General features: G+C 39.5%; 1 protein-coding gene across 1 annotated transcript in view; it reads right to left on the bottom strand.

The window, feature by feature from the left end:
- Positions 1–19,330, bottom strand: part of fmn2b (formin 2b) — a 95,142-nt gene that overhangs the window by 1,716 nt on the left and 74,096 nt on the right. Inside the window, 3 exon segments of the mRNA XM_046854439.1 lie at positions 1,041–1,122; positions 13,594–13,743; positions 16,895–16,946. Coding sequence (XP_046710395.1) covers positions 1,041–1,122; positions 13,594–13,743; positions 16,895–16,946 — 284 coding nt within the window.

Raw genomic sequence — 19,330 nt, 5'->3', positions numbered from 1 at the left:
TAGTGATGAAAAAAGTTGGAATTGGACAAATTTTGTTATGTGGCGGAAACAGACTTGAATAGGATTCAGGTCAAAGAGAAGTTTCCAAAGTTTTGGATAATTTTATACTACAACAAAATAAACCTTGTACAGTGTGTTTACTGAAATGTATCATATTTTCATTTTATATTTTTTGATTTATATATTTGTATTTACATTTTGAAGTAATTTGATAATTAAATGCATTATATGGGTTTAGGTTTCACAGATATTTCAGCAATAAAAGGAAAATGTTTCTAAAAAGGAAACAAAATGACGTTCCTTGTAAGAAAATATTTTTATTTCCTCTTGTATATTTAGTATTGCTCTTTAATAAAGAAAAAGTACTTCTTATTCAATTACTTGAATAATTGATGGGATAAACCGTAGAATAATAAAATAATTGACAGCAAAAACCCTAAACGGCACTGCAATAAATTATACAATTGGTGCCACCCAGATGAGGATGGGTTTCCATCAGAACCTGGCTCATTAAAGCTTCTTCCTCATACCATCTCAGGGAGTTTTTCCTCATCACTACTGACACGATCATTAGAGAAAAACTTAAGGACTCCTACATTTATATTTGTAATCTATTGACTTCTAAAAAATCTACTTTAGGACAAATGTCCAGTATTAAATATCACTATAAAAATATTATATTTACGATGCAAATGAATAGGAAAGTGATTTTTGTGTGAAAGAGCTTAATCTTTTGCTTTAATGTAAATAAATGAATAAATGAATAAAAAATACTTTGATTAAAAAAGCAATAACAGATGGGTATTATTAGTATGAGCAGACGCTCAAAGTTTCAGTATTATTATAGAAAAGAGATCGCTATTACTCTATACTGAACGAAACCTTTCCCTGTCCTTGCTCAGAAATTTCGAAGGAGCGTCAAATGACTAAATAAACAAGAACATTTTGACAGAAATCCAACCCCATATTACATGCTAGAACACTTGCTTTAAAATAAGATGGAGCTCATTACAATTCAGCGTGATATACATTGCACTTACGATTCCAGAGGCGTGCTTGGGTTTGACACTGTATGTGGCTTTTTCCTTCGCTTGTCTGAAGCATTCCTCTGCTGCCTTTAACCTGAACACAAACAGAAAGAAAATTAATCTGACATAATCCAGAAGAAAACACATTTCAGTCCAAAGTTCAGTGTGAAACCTACATTTTTGCCCTTTGCCAGACGCCCTTATCCAGAGTGACTTACAACTGAGCAGTTGAGGGTTGAGCATCAGTGGCAGATTGGTGGTGCTGAGATTTGTGACCTTCTGATCTAAAATCTAATGCCTTAATCACAGAGCTCCCACCTCCCCAAAGTGACACTATAGGATTATCTGCTCTGTTCTGCACATCAGACTTCGACGTGTAAACCGGCGATATTTTGAAATACAGTAATACCTCGGTACACGTCGCCAGGTTAAGACACATGAAAAAAAACTCAACACTGACTCTCGCGATGAAAATGTTCATCAGTTTCAGTGTTGTGGTAAACCAGATGCCCTAAGAGTCTCGAACAATCTGTGCTTTCTGTGCATTTTAAGACTAAATCATTGGTCCTAGAGTGGTTAAAAATGGATCCTCTACTAGTTTGTTACGCAACATGAGAATGAATTACCGTGAGTATTACTGTATACATTATATAGAAAAACCACTACTCCAGCCATATTTGGTTCTCCCCCAAACTATTACCACACAGTTGGAGGCACACAAATGTACAAGATGTCTCTGGATGCGCTTTTCCTTTTTCCCATTCACTTTACCTAAGTTGCCCAAACCTGTGCACAAAGCCAGCTCAATGAAGATATGGTGTACAAGGGATGAAGTGAAAGATCTTGAATGACCTGCTATAAAGCTGTGACCTCAATCATATTCAACACCTTTGGATGAATGTAAACACTGACTGTACCACCAGAGCTCGTCACCTCACCTACTTTAGTACCAGACTGTACTTAAACCCTTGACACTGAATGAGCACAAATCTCCACAAGCACACTTCAAAATCGAATGGAACATCTTCCCAGGAGAACAGAGGTTATTATGACAGCAAACGAGGACTAAACTGGATGTTCAAAAAGTAAATATGAACGGCCGGGTGTCTCAGAACTTTTGTCTATAGAGTGTATAAATTAATAAATATCGGGTGGAATACAATTTATAAACACATATGGGGCAACTAGACAGGTTGATTTGATCATATAAGTTCTGCTGTAAGATCATGGTCATAACTGAAAAATATTACACTAAAGTGATCTTCAGTTAAGATCTGCATTACCACTGGTCCTGACTGGAGCTCAGAGTTTTGCTATTAGTTTAATCTGAAACAGTGGCATGAAATTAAACACAGTGGATTAAGATTTGGTCCGACTGTGTTACTTTACCTCCATCTCTCTTGCTCACACACACACACACACACACACACGCACAGTGGCGCCAGAGGGATCAGAAAAATGGCCGATGGCTATGCGGGGCATGGAACAAATCCCTGGTACCAAAGGTGTGGATGTTACGATACGCTGCTAATACACAGCTAATCCAAAGTAACAGCCAGCACTCTCCCTTACACACACACACACACACACACACACACACACACACACACACACACACACACACACACGGCCAGAACTGAAATATTTTTGTAAGTACAGGTCACAAAGCACCCTCAGTTCTACACTATGATTTCTCAATGCTCACTTGAACTCATGAATGATTTGCTCATTTTGAACGAGTCTTTAATGCGACTCAGAAGAACAATTGGCCTCAATAAGTGATTCGTTCATTTTCCATCTAACCACAGTAGGTTATGTACTGAAAAACTGAGTAGTCTATCGCGACTCTTCTGTTTTCTGTGTGACACGCTGCATAGTGGATTATTGGAGTTGTGAGAAAAGAACGAATGACTCAAACTAGAATTCAGTAATACATCTCATCTAGACCTCTGATCTGAGTCGTTCGTTCTTTTGTCATGTGACTCCTGTAGACGCTATGTAGTAATATATACATATAAAATCTTTGGAACTATAGTCAAAATTTGCATTAGTAGACGTGTTCGGGATCTGCTTATTGAAAAGGTAACAATTAAATCTAATAAAAAAAAAAAAAAAAAGGACCAAAAAAAAAAAAAGAAAAATATTTTGATGAGCGTGATTCAAAGAACCGAGTCGCTTAAATGATTCTGTCTTCTCATCACTGGAACGTGACACTGAACTGACCTTAAGAGTAATGTGATGGGTGATAAATCTTTCAGAAATGTTCCTCTCACCCCAAATACAGCTGAACTTAAGGAGCTACCTTATGAACACGGCGAACTTTACATGGACGCTTATCTCTGCCAACATCTTTCCTGTAATTCGAGATCGATCTCTGAAGAGGTGAGACGGGATGGACGTTTTTTTTCCCCTCATTCTTTTCATTTCGGACAGTTCTGGAGAATTTTAAAAATGATTCGATTGTAATCACTGAAGAGGACAGACTTTACAAGTAGAAATGATTCCAATTATTATTATTATTCCTCCCCCGCCAAACGCTACGTTTACTGGCTGTTAACGAGGTTTGGCAGGAACACAGAGTTTCCAGGGTATGTATATCATCTCTCTCTGTGCAGTCCACAGGCCGTGATTACACACAAGGGGCAGCTTTTCCACAATGCACCTAATTGGACCCGACAGATTTTTACGTCGCCCAGGCTGTGTGGTCTGGGGTTATTAAATCAGACGCTCCCTTCTCTGGGCACTTCCGCTAGCGAAAATGCTCCATGGCTCTGCACCTTCTCGAATCAAAAGGCTAAACAAAAGCTTATTTACTGCCTCTTCTTACTTCTAATACCCTAAAGGTGTCCCAGTCATTTCTTTCGAACGAGGCTCTAGCGTGGGATAGCAGGCACTTCAACTCTTATTTCCTTGACCTCGAAACCTTCAAAAGAGCCAAAAGAGCCTGAACAGCACCATAATTGGAGATGTGTTGGGCAACCACAGCAGTAATGGGAGCAAGTAACTAACACATTGCCTGCTTTATAGGAAGCAGGCTTTGATGCCAGAAGAAGAAAAAAAGGGGGGAATAAAACGCTATGCTGTCTTCATGCATAATATCCTGATAAGGGAAGTGTGTAAGGTGAGGTGGGTGTGTGTTTTTGCAAATGTTTTTCTAAATGTGCTAGTCATAAAAAAATGGCAAGTTTGATGTGAATTAGTGTCATATGGAAACTCTAGCCTCATCAAGGACCAAAAGTGTTAGGATTAGAAATGACAAAACCTCTGTTCTTGTACTCAGACTACAAAATCCGCAGCCGTTTCCTTTACAGTCAAACCCATTAAAATCATTAATGTTTGGCACCAGCTCACTTTCCTTAACAGCTTCTGACTTGCAGCTGGCAGCATGTTTTTTTTTTTTTTTTTTTTTTTTAAAAGCAGAACCCATCATCACTGCCCAGGAGGAAGAGAGACAGGAAAGCAAGAAAGAGACAGAAAAAAGAAAAAAAAGAGAAAATCACAAAGAGAAAAATAGGTCGCAAAGCTTTCGCAGTGTGTGAGTCTCATAAAACAAGACATATTTGGTGGAATGTGAAAAGGCCGTAACCCAGACATAGCTCTCTCAGGAGCAGAAGCGTGGCTCAGAACGTTCGGAAAAAAGGAGCTAAGAGCAAACAGATCGTTTTCGACAAGACAAATTTGGCGGCTGAGAGGGGCCCGTCTGCGTGCAGGCCATGATAGTGCACTGAAGTGTTTACGCCTCTGAGAATTATGGGAAGCCTGTAAAAGGCAGCCGGAGCTCAGAGATCCGCCTGAGCGGTAGCCGGCTACTTTAAACACTGTGCTCCTCTGCACGGCACCAAATGCACAGCGAGACCCTTTAACGAACGCGTTAAGCCTGACCCCGGGGGTGAGGTGAGCGCTGAGCCCTAATGCGATCGAGGGAGTCGGGATCAGGAGCCCGAGTCCGGGCCGAGTCCGAAGCTCCAAATATGGTGCGGCTCCTTCACGGGGTCGCCATCCACTCCAGAGCGTTCCCTCAGTGATGATTAAGGAAGCAGCAGGGGCTAAGGCTGACACTTACCAGGATAGGGATGGGGGATGGCTAGAGGAGAGAGAGGGAGTGAGGATAAGCGAATGAACATGCACCAGAGGAAGAAGAGAGCTTGAATCGCTTGGTTGAAAAGGTTCACAGCGGGATCACAAACCAAAACAGTGCAGGAAGAGGACAGACACCACTTATCTGCCACGAATGTGGATTTGATTTACATGCTCGACAAACTCGGGTCCAAGTGTGGAACTCCAAGTCTGATCCCCAGATGCAGAGCACTAACAGCTCCGCAGATACAAAGCTGCTGAAAAAAAAAAGGAAACATTACAGTTTTCTATTGGTTCCTCATGGTTTTGTAGTGGTTTGTAATGGAAGTCAGAGTTTCCCATATGCAGTGAAATCACAATTCAATGGGCCCTTGAGTCAAGAAAGGCCCTTTAACTGACTCGGGACACATTTAGTGTTGCTCTGAAAGCATCCTGAGGTTCAACATAGTTTAAGGTGGTGATCGATTAACGGATGTTTATTTCAAACACAAATCTGTGCTGAGGAACTTAAGATCAGATTTCTCAGTACATCTAGAAGCAATATATTACCGTAATTTCCGGACTATTAAGCGCAACCAAATATAAGCCGCACCCACTGAATTTTACAAAGATTTTGGTTTTGAACATAAATAAGCCGCACCTGTCTATAAGCCGTAGGTGTCTACACTGAAACTAATGAACTTTAACACAGGCTTTAACGAAAACAGTAGCCTACCAAGAAAGTCATTGTTCACTGTCTTCCTCCTTCCATTCACAACTATTTCTCTCGAGAGTTTTTCTTTTGGCTTCGTCGTGCGTTTAAAAATCACCATCGGTGAAGCTTTTCTTCCGATGCCGTGCAGCTCAGAACACAGGTGAAGTGTTTTTTCATGCCCGGTTGTTTTCAGCGTGACGAATGATTCGCATTTCCTGTTGACAGTCCGAGTGAGCGGCAGGTCAAACGTCAGAGGAACATCATCCATATTTATGATGTGGTGCGGCCCGATTCAGTGGGAGCACTTCTGATTTAATAAATAATTTCATTGGTTCACCTGAACCCGTTCTGCAATTTCATTGGTCTAATGTTATGGGGCTCAGTTTTTTGGCTTGAAGTTTGTGAAACCGGGAAAAACCCAGGAAAAATCCATAAATAAGCCGCTTTGTTGTTTAAGCCGCGGGGTTCAAAGCGTGGGGAAAAAAGTAGCGACTTATAGTCCGGAAAATACGGGATATCAAGTTTTAATTAATACAGATTATTTAGCAGTGTTGGGAGTCTCGAGTGTCAGCATCTTGTAACAGTATGATGAAATATTTTGGCCGTTTCCAACATGATAAACTGAATGATTTGTTACTTTATGATAGGAGGGGGGAAAAAAAAATTGAGGATGGTGAGAGACTTGGTACAAATTCTCACAAAAGGTCAAGAAATTACCGTAATTTCCGGACTATAAAGCGCACCCAAATATAAGACACACCCACTGAACTTTACAAATATATATATTTTTTAAACATAAATAAGCCGCACCTGTCTATAAGCCGCAGGTGTCTACACTGATGTACTTTACACAGGCTTTAACGAAAGACACGTTACACACGGTGAAATGGGTGAAATATGTTGCGCTTCCTTTAGGAGCATAGCGGTATTTTGGGAATAGTATGCCACTGCATTTTTCCAGTATTACTGCATGTGTTCAAGACGAGGAATATGTCCTTATTATTTTCTGATGCTCATTTCTAAGTTTCTTTGACTAACCCGTAACGCTGTTGCCAAGAAAAATAAAAAAGCACGAGTTTTGGAAACCTGTCTGTGCTTATATGATTTCTGTTGCAACTGGAGTTAGCGAGCTCTCCCTTCACCCAGACTCAATGCGTTACAACGGCTCGTATCTAAACAGTAGCCGACCAAGAAAGTCATTGTTCACTGTCTTCCTCCTTCCTTTCACAACTATTTCTCTCTGGAGTTTATCTTTTGGCGTTTAAAAATCACCTGGTGAAAGCTTTTCTCCGGAAGCCGTGCAGCTCAGAACACAGGTGAGGTGCGTTTTTTCGTTTCCGTTCGGAAATTTCATTGTTCTAATGTTATGTCGCTCAGTTTTTTTTTGGCTTGAAGTTTGTGAAACCGGGAAAAACCTAGGAAAAATTCATAAATTAGCCGCTTCGTTGTTTAAGCCGCGGGGTTCAAAGCGTAGAAAAAAACTAGCGGCTTATAGTCCGAAAAATACGGTAGACAAGAAATTAATCAAATCTATACTCTGCCCTTCTTTTATTCAAATTAATGCACAAAAAATGTTCATGTACTTTAGGATGCCTGCAAGGGCTTTAGAGAACCACTGAGTTACGGCTTTCCCATTTGCATGGTATACACTGGCTCTGTAACTGAGCAGTGGTGGTCAGTAAGGAAGTAAATGGATTTACTGCACTTGAGTAGCTTTTTTTGTGCATCTGTACTTTACTGAATTATTTCCATTTTGGAAGACTTTTACTTCAACTTCACTTGAAATCCGTTGCTCCCCGTTCCTCCCAAAATGCAATTCAGCATCAGTTCAACAGCAAGCAGGACGTTTTGAGAGGAATAAATGACGGAAGAAACTCCTGACTCGAACTCGCAACACCACCCGTGGCTTCATTCACACGATTTATTTTTTACATTTAAATCAATAATTTAAATAGATATCAGTGTTTAACTCCTTAATATCATTTTATTAACAGATTATTGTAATAAATCATAGTACTTTGGATACTTAAGTACATTTGAAGGCAAATACTTTTGTACTTTTAGTTTAAAGTGAGCACTTTTACTGGGATAATACTTTACATACTGTATCTCTACTTTAACTCAACCACATGGCTTGTGTACATCCACCACTGGTAACTGCATTCTATATATATATATATATATATAAAACAATTTGGTTGGATTTTTCTTGCCACACATGAATCCCAGTATAAACTTTATCGTTAAGATGCAGCTGGCCAGTCTACAGGTAAAAGTGTAAGTTACAGACACTATGTCCAATCTATACTGATCTTATTTGAACACTTGCTGTCCTTCATCTCCACAAACGCTGCAGTTATTCTGACGGAGTGGCACAGAGCTCCACATTCCTACTAGCAAACTTTAGTGAGTTCACCAGAAATAAGAGACAGCACAGGTCAAAGTCTAACACTAATCTCCAGCTCTGAAAGTGCTTCTCTAGCTCTTCAATATTTCACCCTTATAATAAAGTGCTATAACGGAGAGAAACGCACTTAACCCTGACGCCATGTTCGCATTCGTAACACTTACGGAACTAAACGCAGGCCGCTTTCTAGTTTATGGTCTACTTCGTTCCCTGTGAATGGAGCGTTCCCAGTGCGAAGCGCACCAGGGTGAAGCTCGGTGGGGAAACTGGACTCTTTAACGATGTCGGCGAGTGATGTCCACTTTGGCTGAGTGCTGTTTTGAGGAGAAAGTAGAGTATCTTACTGCTCGAGGCTGTTCCACTTAAGCCTGTGTTTGGCTAAGTCGAGCCTTTAAGCAGATGGAGGGTTAGAGAAACAAATAAACATCTGAGCTCCCTCCTGAGACTGGGGTCAACTTATACACACACACACACACACACACACACACACACACACACACAGCTATTCGAGCGTGTTTCTTATATAGAGAGAACGGAAGTATGATGAATAGAAGACAATGAAGATAATGAAATATAGTAAAAAAAAAAGCATGGACAAGAACAATAATAAATAAAATAGAACTGGTGCATCTCTGGATTTGGTGTGCAGACGCCTTTTAACGCCCCCCTTTTCAACTGAAGAGAGCAACGACGACGATTCATGACAAATTGGAACTGAGTGACACGGGGGGGGAAATTCTTTGGGGCTTTAGGTGCCATTGGAGAGCGAAGACAAACACTTTAGAGACAGATCTCCTGATTAAGAGGGGCAGCAAATGTCAGGAGAAAGGCAACACTGCCGCGTCTGCCGGTGGGAACTAATCTATCTAATGTCTCGGTGCTCAGGGGGGCTATTGAGAGAGGCGCACTTAAAGAGTCAAAAGCTGTCACTTCGCCCCGTCTGATAAAGAGGAGCTCTGTTCAGCAAAGTGGCACCTTATCGCAGAGGAGTGGCGTGCAGCGCAGACGGGAGAACGAACACGCTGAAAGAGGACGAGTGCTCTTTCCCGCTGGCTGAGATCGGCTCATAAATCATTCACGAGCACATCGCGCATGCAGCTCTGCTAAGCGACACTATTCAGGAAGAAAAGTGTCACGGGGACAATAGCTGCAACTGAAGAAGCCTCTCCATCCTGCCAAAGGCAACACAGATCCTTTCAGTCCTTTATAGAACTCTGTAGGGCGTGAACCCCGGGGTGGGAAATTCGACTGCATTCGACTTGGATTCAACTGGAATGATTTTCCTGTTCTTTTTGAACATCTTATTTCACATTTAGTCTACGTTTAAACCTCCACTCTTATGGGAAGATGTTCCACTAGATTTTGGAGTGTGCTTGTGGAGATCCATGTTCATTCAGCCACAAGGGGTGTTAGACATCAGTTAGTGATGTATGTGAGGTGTGGAGGCCTAGAGTGCAGTCAGCATTCACATTAATCCCAAAGGTGTTCAATAGGGTGAGGTCAGAGCTCTATAGCAGGAGATCTTCCACTCCAAACCTTCATGGCGCTGGCTTTGCGCACAGCAGAATTGTCATGCTGGAACAGATTAGGTTTTCCAAAAAATGAATAAAATGATATATACACTGTATATAGTTATATATTTATATATTAAATAGCTTTAATTCATCAATAACAGGAAAATACCACTCATGGACTAACACAAGGACAGAAAAAAAGCTTCTAGATTATGGACATGTAAGCAGCATGATTTCTGACGTTTGACCCTGCAGAGGACTATTTTGATCCATTTTTGAATCCGTACACTTGTTTTATTCACTCGTTTTATTATTCAGATCAAGCAGCAAAGCTTAGTCTTGAATGCCATGTAGGCAGCATACAGCTTTTATATTTATTTATTATAATAAATAACAAACCACCAAAAAAAAAAGCTCAAGGCAAGACAGCAAACACCGATAAAGAGAAAAGAAATGATCAGGGATCCGAGATCTTCGCATTAATTCAGTGGCGGCTTGTTCAAAGACGAAAGTTGAAACAAAGAATTATGGACCTGGCGATTTGTTTTTTTAAGAACCCGCTTCCGCAGAGTCCGTCAGAGCCCTGAGTCTAAAAGCCTGTATGCTGAATGAGTTAAGAGCAGAAGAAAAAGAGGGGGCTTTCGAGAGGAAAGAAAGAGAGAGAAAGTAAGAAACCCGATCTGAACTGTAAATACTGGGACAGATACAGTCCGATACGGCCGCTCGTGCTTTCTGCGGCGCTTCCTTATGAATAATGGAGGAGCCTCTGTGCTCCTCTCTGTTTTGCAGACCGGCCTAATTTGTACCTGTTGAACTCTCGGCCTTATCACGAAACCTCATCGAAACCACTTGAAGCTAACTGTATCGAATCAAGTCTTCTTTTCATTATCGGGGGTTAGAAAAATAATTCCCGGGTCATTTCACAAGCTCCCCGCATTTCAATGAAGACAGCAGATATGATATAATATTAAACACATGGCAGTAGTTTTTGGGAAAAGCAGAGTTGCGTATGCAGGTGGGTTGTGCCGGGTCGGGCCTGTGAGTGGTGGATCTCTTTATACGGACCACAGTTACACTCGACAGCCATTAGACAAGAAAAATAAACCCGAGAGCTTTGGGGTTAGCAGGTATGTCAGAGGGTGCAGGAGAAATGGACCAGTGCTGACATTAACAGGGGGCCAAGCACTGTAAAAGTATCCCCAATGACAGAAGCAACTTAAAGGAACGAGTTAGTGAAAAATAAAATGTATACATTTCTGCTTAAGCCGAAATGCCATTAATCAGCCAAGACGTGTTTGCTGTCTCAAATTTGTTTTTCTTTTTTCTTCCCTTCCACTGGACATAAAAGTCTGGAGCTGCCATGCGAGTGAAGCTCATATCTGCAAATCATCACACATGCTCTTTATGGTTTCTGCTACTGCATGATACTGTATGGAGTAAAATGCACAGGAGGACACCACTAAAGGCTTAAAAAATATAAAATTAAAATAACAGCCCCTTCTTGAAACTGAATAATTTCCTTCTGAGGCCAGAAAACAGAGTTTCAAGTCAGGAACATGGTCCGGTCCCAGCCCAAGGCTTGGAAATTCAAGATTTAGATTATTTGATATTGTTTAGATATGTTGAAGCACTTTATTTATTAATTTTTTTTTAATGGACAGTACAAACATTACCAACCCAAACTATGTAACTATAGGCCTCAATCATTTAGTAAATTGTGTGGAAATGGTTTTAAAGATATTGCAAACTGAACTAACAAAATACAAGAAAACAACTAAAAAAATTTAATAAAATGAATAATCCATAACCATGCTGAAAAACTAAACACCCATAAATTACCAAGTATTACCCGCTTAGGGCCAAAGGTATAATGCAGGTATCAAAGATGAAAAAAAGATGAAAGAAACAAACCCAAAAAAAAAAAAAAAAAAAAAAAAACATTTCTTTAAAAATGACACCATTACATTACTATTGCAGTTGTGACTCTGCAGCACTTCTACTGTACTTTCACAGACTCAATTTCCTGCCTTTTACAGGGTGCCATTACTTTTCTCCTAATTCTTTGGCTTCTCTAGGGCTGCAAAACTCCAGGAATTTTTAAGACTGGAAACTTTCCATGGAAATTAATATGGGCACTTTCCACGGAATATATGGGAATTCATGGGAATAAACCGAGCATTTACAAAATTGCAGGTTAGCCAATGACGGGGGACTTAAATGCAGTTGAATAGAAATCTTGCAGGATCATCTTTGATGATTTTATATACAATTACACATTTCTTATTAATTCCAATACATTTCTCTAAATTCCTGGTAAGTCTCCAACTTGCAACGTTTTATGCACCACGGACCGGATTAATGTCGGACAATATTTTCACGCCAGGTGTAGCGGATAAATACAACAAAATAAAATGATACGGCATAAAAACTGGTATTTTCCAAATATAATAAACGTGAATCCACTGTGGTGGTGTTTGTTTATTTTGCTCGCTTGGGGGTTTGAGTTTAGCAGTAATGTATTGTGTGTTAGCGGCCGGAGCCCCTTTAAGAAGGTAGTGGATGTAGGTAAGACATGTGACCGAGGCATCATGACATGCATCAAGAGTGAGTCATAGACAGATGTGGTGGCGAGAATCTGGTCATTTTCCAAAATAAAACATTGTTCAGAATCAGATAATAAATAAAACGGAAATAACGTAAGTTATGTATTATTTGTGTGGCCGGGATCAATTGACCCAGGGACCGGTGCCGATCCACGGCCTGGGGTTTCAGGACCACTGTAATAGATATTCAAGTTCTTATTTATGCATTTATTAAAATATTATTGGTTTAAATCAAATATTTTATATCTGAAGAACTCTGGTCTATTATTCGATATAAAGCTGATCGACTGAGCTACACGTTGACGAGTCTTGGAAGCTCGTATGAAACGGACGTCTCTGAACGAGATGTGTGTGTGTGTAAATGATCCTGTGGATGTTCCATGGATAAATTTATTTTTTAACATGAACGTGTGATGACTAAGGTATGACTTCGCACAATGCTGAACTGGGGGTTCATATGTTTCCACTGCTTGAGCAACATAAGTATAAGGAGGAAATAAATCGTGGTTGATAGATTACATTTGGCGTAAGAGGAAACGTATAAATGTAATTCTTGGTCGATCGGCTACTTTACACAGGCTGTGGAGTGAAAGAAACCAAAAATACAAGTTGTTTTAAATCGTACGTGTGGGCTGACGGTGAAGATTCATTTCCGTGACGGAATCTCTAACGCGTGGAATGCTGCGGATGCCACTTGCGGCTGTCACTACAAAGCCGGCGTCCATCACTCGGACCGGAACGGGTGTGAGCTGCAACAAATTTGACCCCGAGCTGTTTTCTGATCTAAAGCCCTTCAGCGGTCCCCATGGGGGAGAGCGAGACGAGACCCTCCACATCTCTCACCTCAGAAATGTAAATCTTACTGCAAACAAAAGGCTGACGAGCGTGAAGAAGAGTATAAAGTAACGGAGCACTCCATCACAGCTCTGCCAACACACCTTCACCCCTCCTCCTCCATTCTGCTACTTCTTACACAGAAACAGAAATGTTTACAGAGCCATGTTGTGAAGAGGACTATTGTATAAAACACTTTCTAAATCGGCCTGAGAATCGATAAACCAGCAGGAACGCACCTTAAAATGAGAGAAGCATTACGACGGTAAACGCGGCCTTACGGGCTCCTGTTGTGTGTACCGGTTTTTTTTGCCATTCCTGAGAGATTAGCGCTTATGACCGCTCCAGATCCTGGACTAAACAAAGCACGCTCAATGGAAATAGAGGACTGAACAGACTCTCTGCCACTTCTATTCCACTAGGAGAGTTCGCTCACCTTTCCTGCAGGATCACCTTGTTCTCCTTCTTCCACAGGTCTTTGAAATCGGTGGAGAACTCGTGCCACACTGAGAAGAACGTGTTGGGTGAAACCTCTTTCTCGCCACTCTTGGGCTTTACAGAGAAGAACAGGCTCAACTCCAAAAACCTGATGGGGAAAAATAGTAAAAAAGTGAAATAGAGTAGGGAGGAGAAAGTATTATAATAATGTGATTCAAATTGCAGACTTTTATATTTATTTAAATACATTAATGCTTTTTATATATATATATATATATATATATATATATATATAGAGAGAGAGAGAGAGAGAGAGAGAGAGAGAGAGAGAGAGAGAGAGAGAGAGAGAGAGAGAATATAATGCAAATATTTTGCATTATATATATATATATATATATATATATATATATATATATATATATATATATATATATATATATATATATATATATATATATATATATATATATATATATATATATATATATATACTTTACATATTACATATACACACACAAACACAAACAGCTGGAACCAAATTCCTTGTGTGTGTCAACACACTTAGCCAATAAACCTGATTCTGACCTAAGACTTTCTATAGCCTTTTTAAATGTAATGTAAAAGTTTTTATCCATTTCTGATATGAATGTTGATGCCCGAGATAAAACATGAATTGAAGTGAATTAACTCCACTGATTAATAAACTGAATTAAATATTTATGCGCGCACACACACACACACACACACACACACACACCCCCCACCACCCCAAATATACACACATACACATATTATATTATATATATATATATACACACACATACACACACACAATGAATTATTAATAAATATTATAAATTAGATGTATTGTATACATTAAAAAAAAAAAAGGTAATTTGTTCCATCTGATGTGATTCATTGAATAAGAGTTCAAATAAAATCAAAATGCATTTGAACAAGGTTTTTCTGTTACTTAATAGAAATATTCTGCAAGATCCCCATTTCATATATAAAATAATCACAACATACTTTGATTCCATATTCTTCTGTTCGAAGAGCGTAAACGAATTCACGTTTGGTTTGTTTCACAACCAGCATGGGAAGTGAAGAAGGCTTAACTTATGATAGCCAGGAATGCGAAATAGAAATACAATTAGACTGCAAACAAAATAAGGCACCACAATGTGCACTCGATTAACATTGAATCAAAAGCAGCAGTCATTCCATTTCGAGGAATGTGACAGAATCCAGGCTTTAAATATACACTGTAAAAAGATGAGTTACTTTTAAACTACAAGTCTTGATAACAGTAATGATACCTTGTCGTATAATACACTTTTCAGACATGACTGTGCAAAGAAATCCAGACCTGTAACTGGCCCTTTAGTGCTTATTTCCTGTAAATATATCTGATGAGACATTTATGAGACTTTTTCTTTTACTGCCACCCTGAACCCAAACCCCGCTGTTCACCATACAAGCCACTGTTCAAGTCTCAAATTCGGAATAAACTCCAGTGAAACCTGAGGCGCATTTCAGAGCTATGTGAGCGGCCTTTTTTTTTTTTTTTTTTGGTCTGTAACTTAATTACCGCCACTCTGGTGTTTTGACTACACGTCAAATTTCATAGATCATGTGTTGCCCCAAACATTACAGCACGACTCCTTAGCACGTCCCCTTGCTACTTCTTCACAGGGCCGCCCTACAGCTACAGCTTTTCTTCACAGAATTGCAGTATAATCAGAAAGCTTTAAGTAAATTTAAACTAATTTGTCTTTAGGAAAATGTGAGGAACTGTTGCTGTGGAGGATGGAGGCTGTGCTGCCTTCGCCATCTGTGAGCCCAAAACTCTTGGCTGGAGATACGTCGGGTTCCAACGGGGATAAACAGACGGCGCGGGATGGCGAGATGAGGTCATGTCGGTCAGCGCCGGACCTACCTGACGTTTTACTGAGTTTATTCTAATGGCCCATAAAACGTGTGGGTATGTGCAGCTTTACATTGACTCAATGTTTTCTCTGGTTAAACTCCGTCTATAGACATGTTTATACTGTCTGTGAATCCGAGCTTCAACTTTATACCAGAGAGCCAAATTTACAACCTGAAAACCCACATTATGTGGGCAACCTGTTGTTCTTTAATATATATAGCAACATAGACCTTATGTTGTTACCGTGTGCATTTCAACAACAATGAGGTAATGCAGTCGATGGGACTTGCTTTAGAAAACAAATGATTTTTATATCTCCTGGAGCTGCTAAACCACATCGACTGGCCTCACAACGGAGTTGTACTTGCAGAAAACACATATGGAGGCAGAATTGATCTATTTCTCATAGTCATAGAGCGAAAAACTAAACTATTTCAATGCCATTATATCTGGATAGTGCTGTTCGCAATAGAAATAGTCACAGAGCGACTTTATAAAAACCCGGATGTCAAGTTAGATCCCTAATAAACAAGCCAGAGATGACAACAGCAGGGAAAATCTTCAGAATGACATAAGAAGTAAACTCTGACAATAAGCAGAATCGAAATGCTTCGATTACTCGTGATCTTGGGCTTTAAAGAAGAATATAATTAAGCAAATAAATAACCAGAAAAACTTTGGACTGTTGAAGAGATGACCTTTGGCAGTTTAGCTTTTACATTACTGTCATTTTTTGTAGCTCATCTTTATGTTTTCGACTAAATATTACACATCGAATGCATTATTGACCGCACTCAACATCAGTGCCTGACCTCACTAGTATACATATATTATATGGACAAAAGTATTGGGACACCTGACTTTTTTCAGCTGTATAAGGTTCTTCCCCTTGTTGTGTTTTATTTCAACTAGGAGACCCAAACTTAATCCGGCATGACAATGCTGCTACGCACAAAGCCAGCTCCATGAAGAAGCTTTCATGGGTTGGATTCGAAGATCTCCTGCTAAAGAGCTTTGACCCTCAAAGTTACTGAACACTGAAAAGGAAAACTGATTGCACTCCAGACCTCCTCACCTCACCTACATCAGCACCTGAATTTACTAACACACTTGTAACTGGATAAGCACAAATCTCCCTAAAAACAGGCGTCAAACTGTGTGCGTGTCATTTTCCTAATGGTCCTCCTATTCTACTTTACCAAGCTGGAAGATTTTGGTGTTACTTCTCAAAATATTTGGCACAGTAATAAATTGAACACATTCGTATATGATTCATCAAAGAAACGCCAACACCTCCACTGTTGACTCATATCATCAGTGATGTGAGGCTGACTCAGAACATACAAACACAGACTGAAAGGCTCCTTACGATGTGTGGGTTTCTTTTAGCTGGGTTTCCTGGGCCTCCAGTTCTTGTTTAGCTGCAAAACAGAGAGGAAACAAATATGAGCACTTAAAAAAAACTAAAACAAACAACATTTAAGCATTAAGCAATGCAGTTATTTTACAAACATGGAACAGATGTGCTGACAATGAAAGAGAGAAGAAAAAAAAAAGTACGAGTATATGAGCCTGTGTGCACGTCCTAATATTTCATTAACGTGGATATTAAAGATATGCAGTGTGATGGAAGCTGGTTGCACACAGGGACAGAGAGCTTGGCCGGGACTTGCACTTCAGTGTGTGCAGACGCCTTTCACTTATCAAGGGTTTACACCAGTGCTTTCCCCAGGCGTCTGACTCGTAACACAAGCTCGGATACATAGAGGAGATGCCAGTGTGTGTAGCCAAACTGCTCTGCTTTACTGTATTGGATATGGAGATATATATATATATATATATATATACACACACACATACATACACACACACACACACACACACACAGGTTGGCATTTGTATTGTGATACATTGCCGATTTATTTATATATAATTATTAGAAGTGCTACAATTATTTAGAAAGTGACCAATAATTTATGAACAATATTTGATATGTAGATTGATTTCTCCTCGATAAACTGTTTCTCGAGCGCGTTCCCTCGGCACCACTGCTGCTACGTGAATACGACGTATCGCAACACTACGGAGACCGAGGCGTGTCCCGAGTGTCACATAGAATACAGATTAACATGGCAGAGGTAGAGCTGCATCTTCCGGAGACAGAACAGGAAAAGAACATCTGGTTTTATTTTCTTTTTTTTCTTTGCACTACAAAGGCCTGTTTGTGAAAGGGCGTTATAATTTGCTGAACTAAAAAAAATAATAACGTTAACTATATGTACCGTATTGACTGTACCACTATTCATATATATATATATATATATATTTATATTAAAATAAAATAATAAAAAAATGCAGCAAACTGTCAGTCAAAAGTGAAACATTAAACCCAGTTCAAATAATTGTATACATTTAAATTTGCAGCATGTAGCAGACGCCCGTGTCCAGAGCGACGTACGAAAGTGCTCCAAGTCTCAATCAATGAATGAATTTACACTGGTACACCAGATTACAACTCAAGATAAAAATCAGCCTACAACAGTTTTTTTGGTTTTTTTTTTTTAAACAAAGCAAACTTGGAAAGTATATGTACATCAGAAAGATGTAAAATAGATTTTTAATTTCTTTAGTGCTTTTACCGATGTACACCGTCTCGAAGCAGCTTTACAGAGAACGTGGTTATAAAATGTGTCAGTTTCTAATACCTCGTCACCACATCAGATTTTAAGGTCAATAAATCGCAATACTAACAAACATTGATCACTATTCATTGTTTGAATAATTTTTTGTACATTGTTCATTTCTAAGTTCAACAATATTACCATCTACCTCATACTTGTAATTTACAGGTTTTCCCCACTTTGAAACTTATTTCTCTCTCCTACTTTTCAGATGTGCTGCATTTTACATTTTTAGCTTTTGGATTGAGCAATACGATTCCTCATGCGAGCAAAAACCTTTCACTTTTGACTTCCTGTGTTTCTGTTATCATCATCAATAGCAATGGTTGAGGAGTTCGGTGCCGATGCAGAGTCGGAGAACGATAAACCTCTTCTACATAGAAGACTTTGATCTGAGCAATCATTACACTCAATCTACTGGATGGTCTGGAATCTGATTTGAGCTCGAATGCAAACACGAGTCAAAGATGGGAAAAGGTTTACATTTATTGCATTTAGCAGATGCCCTCGTCCAGACCGATGTACAAAAGTGCTTCGGGTCTATAGCAATGAATAAATCTACACTGGTACATCAGATTAGAAACTTAAGATGAAGAAGGTCTAGTGGGTCGTAAGGGTACAGATACACAGATGATGTTTAGAAATTTTGTTTTATTTTATTACCGACCGAAGCTCGAGCAGACCTAACAATCTACCAACCTTCCAGTTATGAATTTTTTATTCTGACCATCAGACTTCTTACAACATACAGAAACATCACCCCATGCGTCTTTGACTGTCTGGCTTTTCAAATTGAAGAAAAAAAAAAATCTAAAATCGCTGATCATCAAAAAAACGCAAATAAAATACGCCTCTGTTTTTCCCGTGCACGTCATAATGGCTAGCGGATCATAAAACACGCACACAAAAGGGAGAGAAAAAAAAGGGGGAGAAGTGAAATTTGCTCTGATCTACAGCTTGCTCTCTTGGAGAATATCAAATCATTGAGTGTGAGTGGAGCGAGATGGACTTCAGACACATCAAATGCGAAGATCTACAGCTTCTGACACTAAAGCCTTTCGCTTCATCTTTCCGCATGTGGGACCGGTTGTGTTGAAGATGGATACTTGAGAAAAAAAATAACT

Source organism: Silurus meridionalis, chromosome 7 (assembly GCF_014805685.1).
Source record: "Silurus meridionalis isolate SWU-2019-XX chromosome 7, ASM1480568v1, whole genome shotgun sequence".
NCBI classification, from domain to species: Eukaryota; Metazoa; Chordata; class Actinopteri; order Siluriformes; family Siluridae; genus Silurus; species Silurus meridionalis.
Note: the sequence above shows the minus strand (reverse complement) of the source record. Positions and strands in the feature narration are given on the sequence as shown.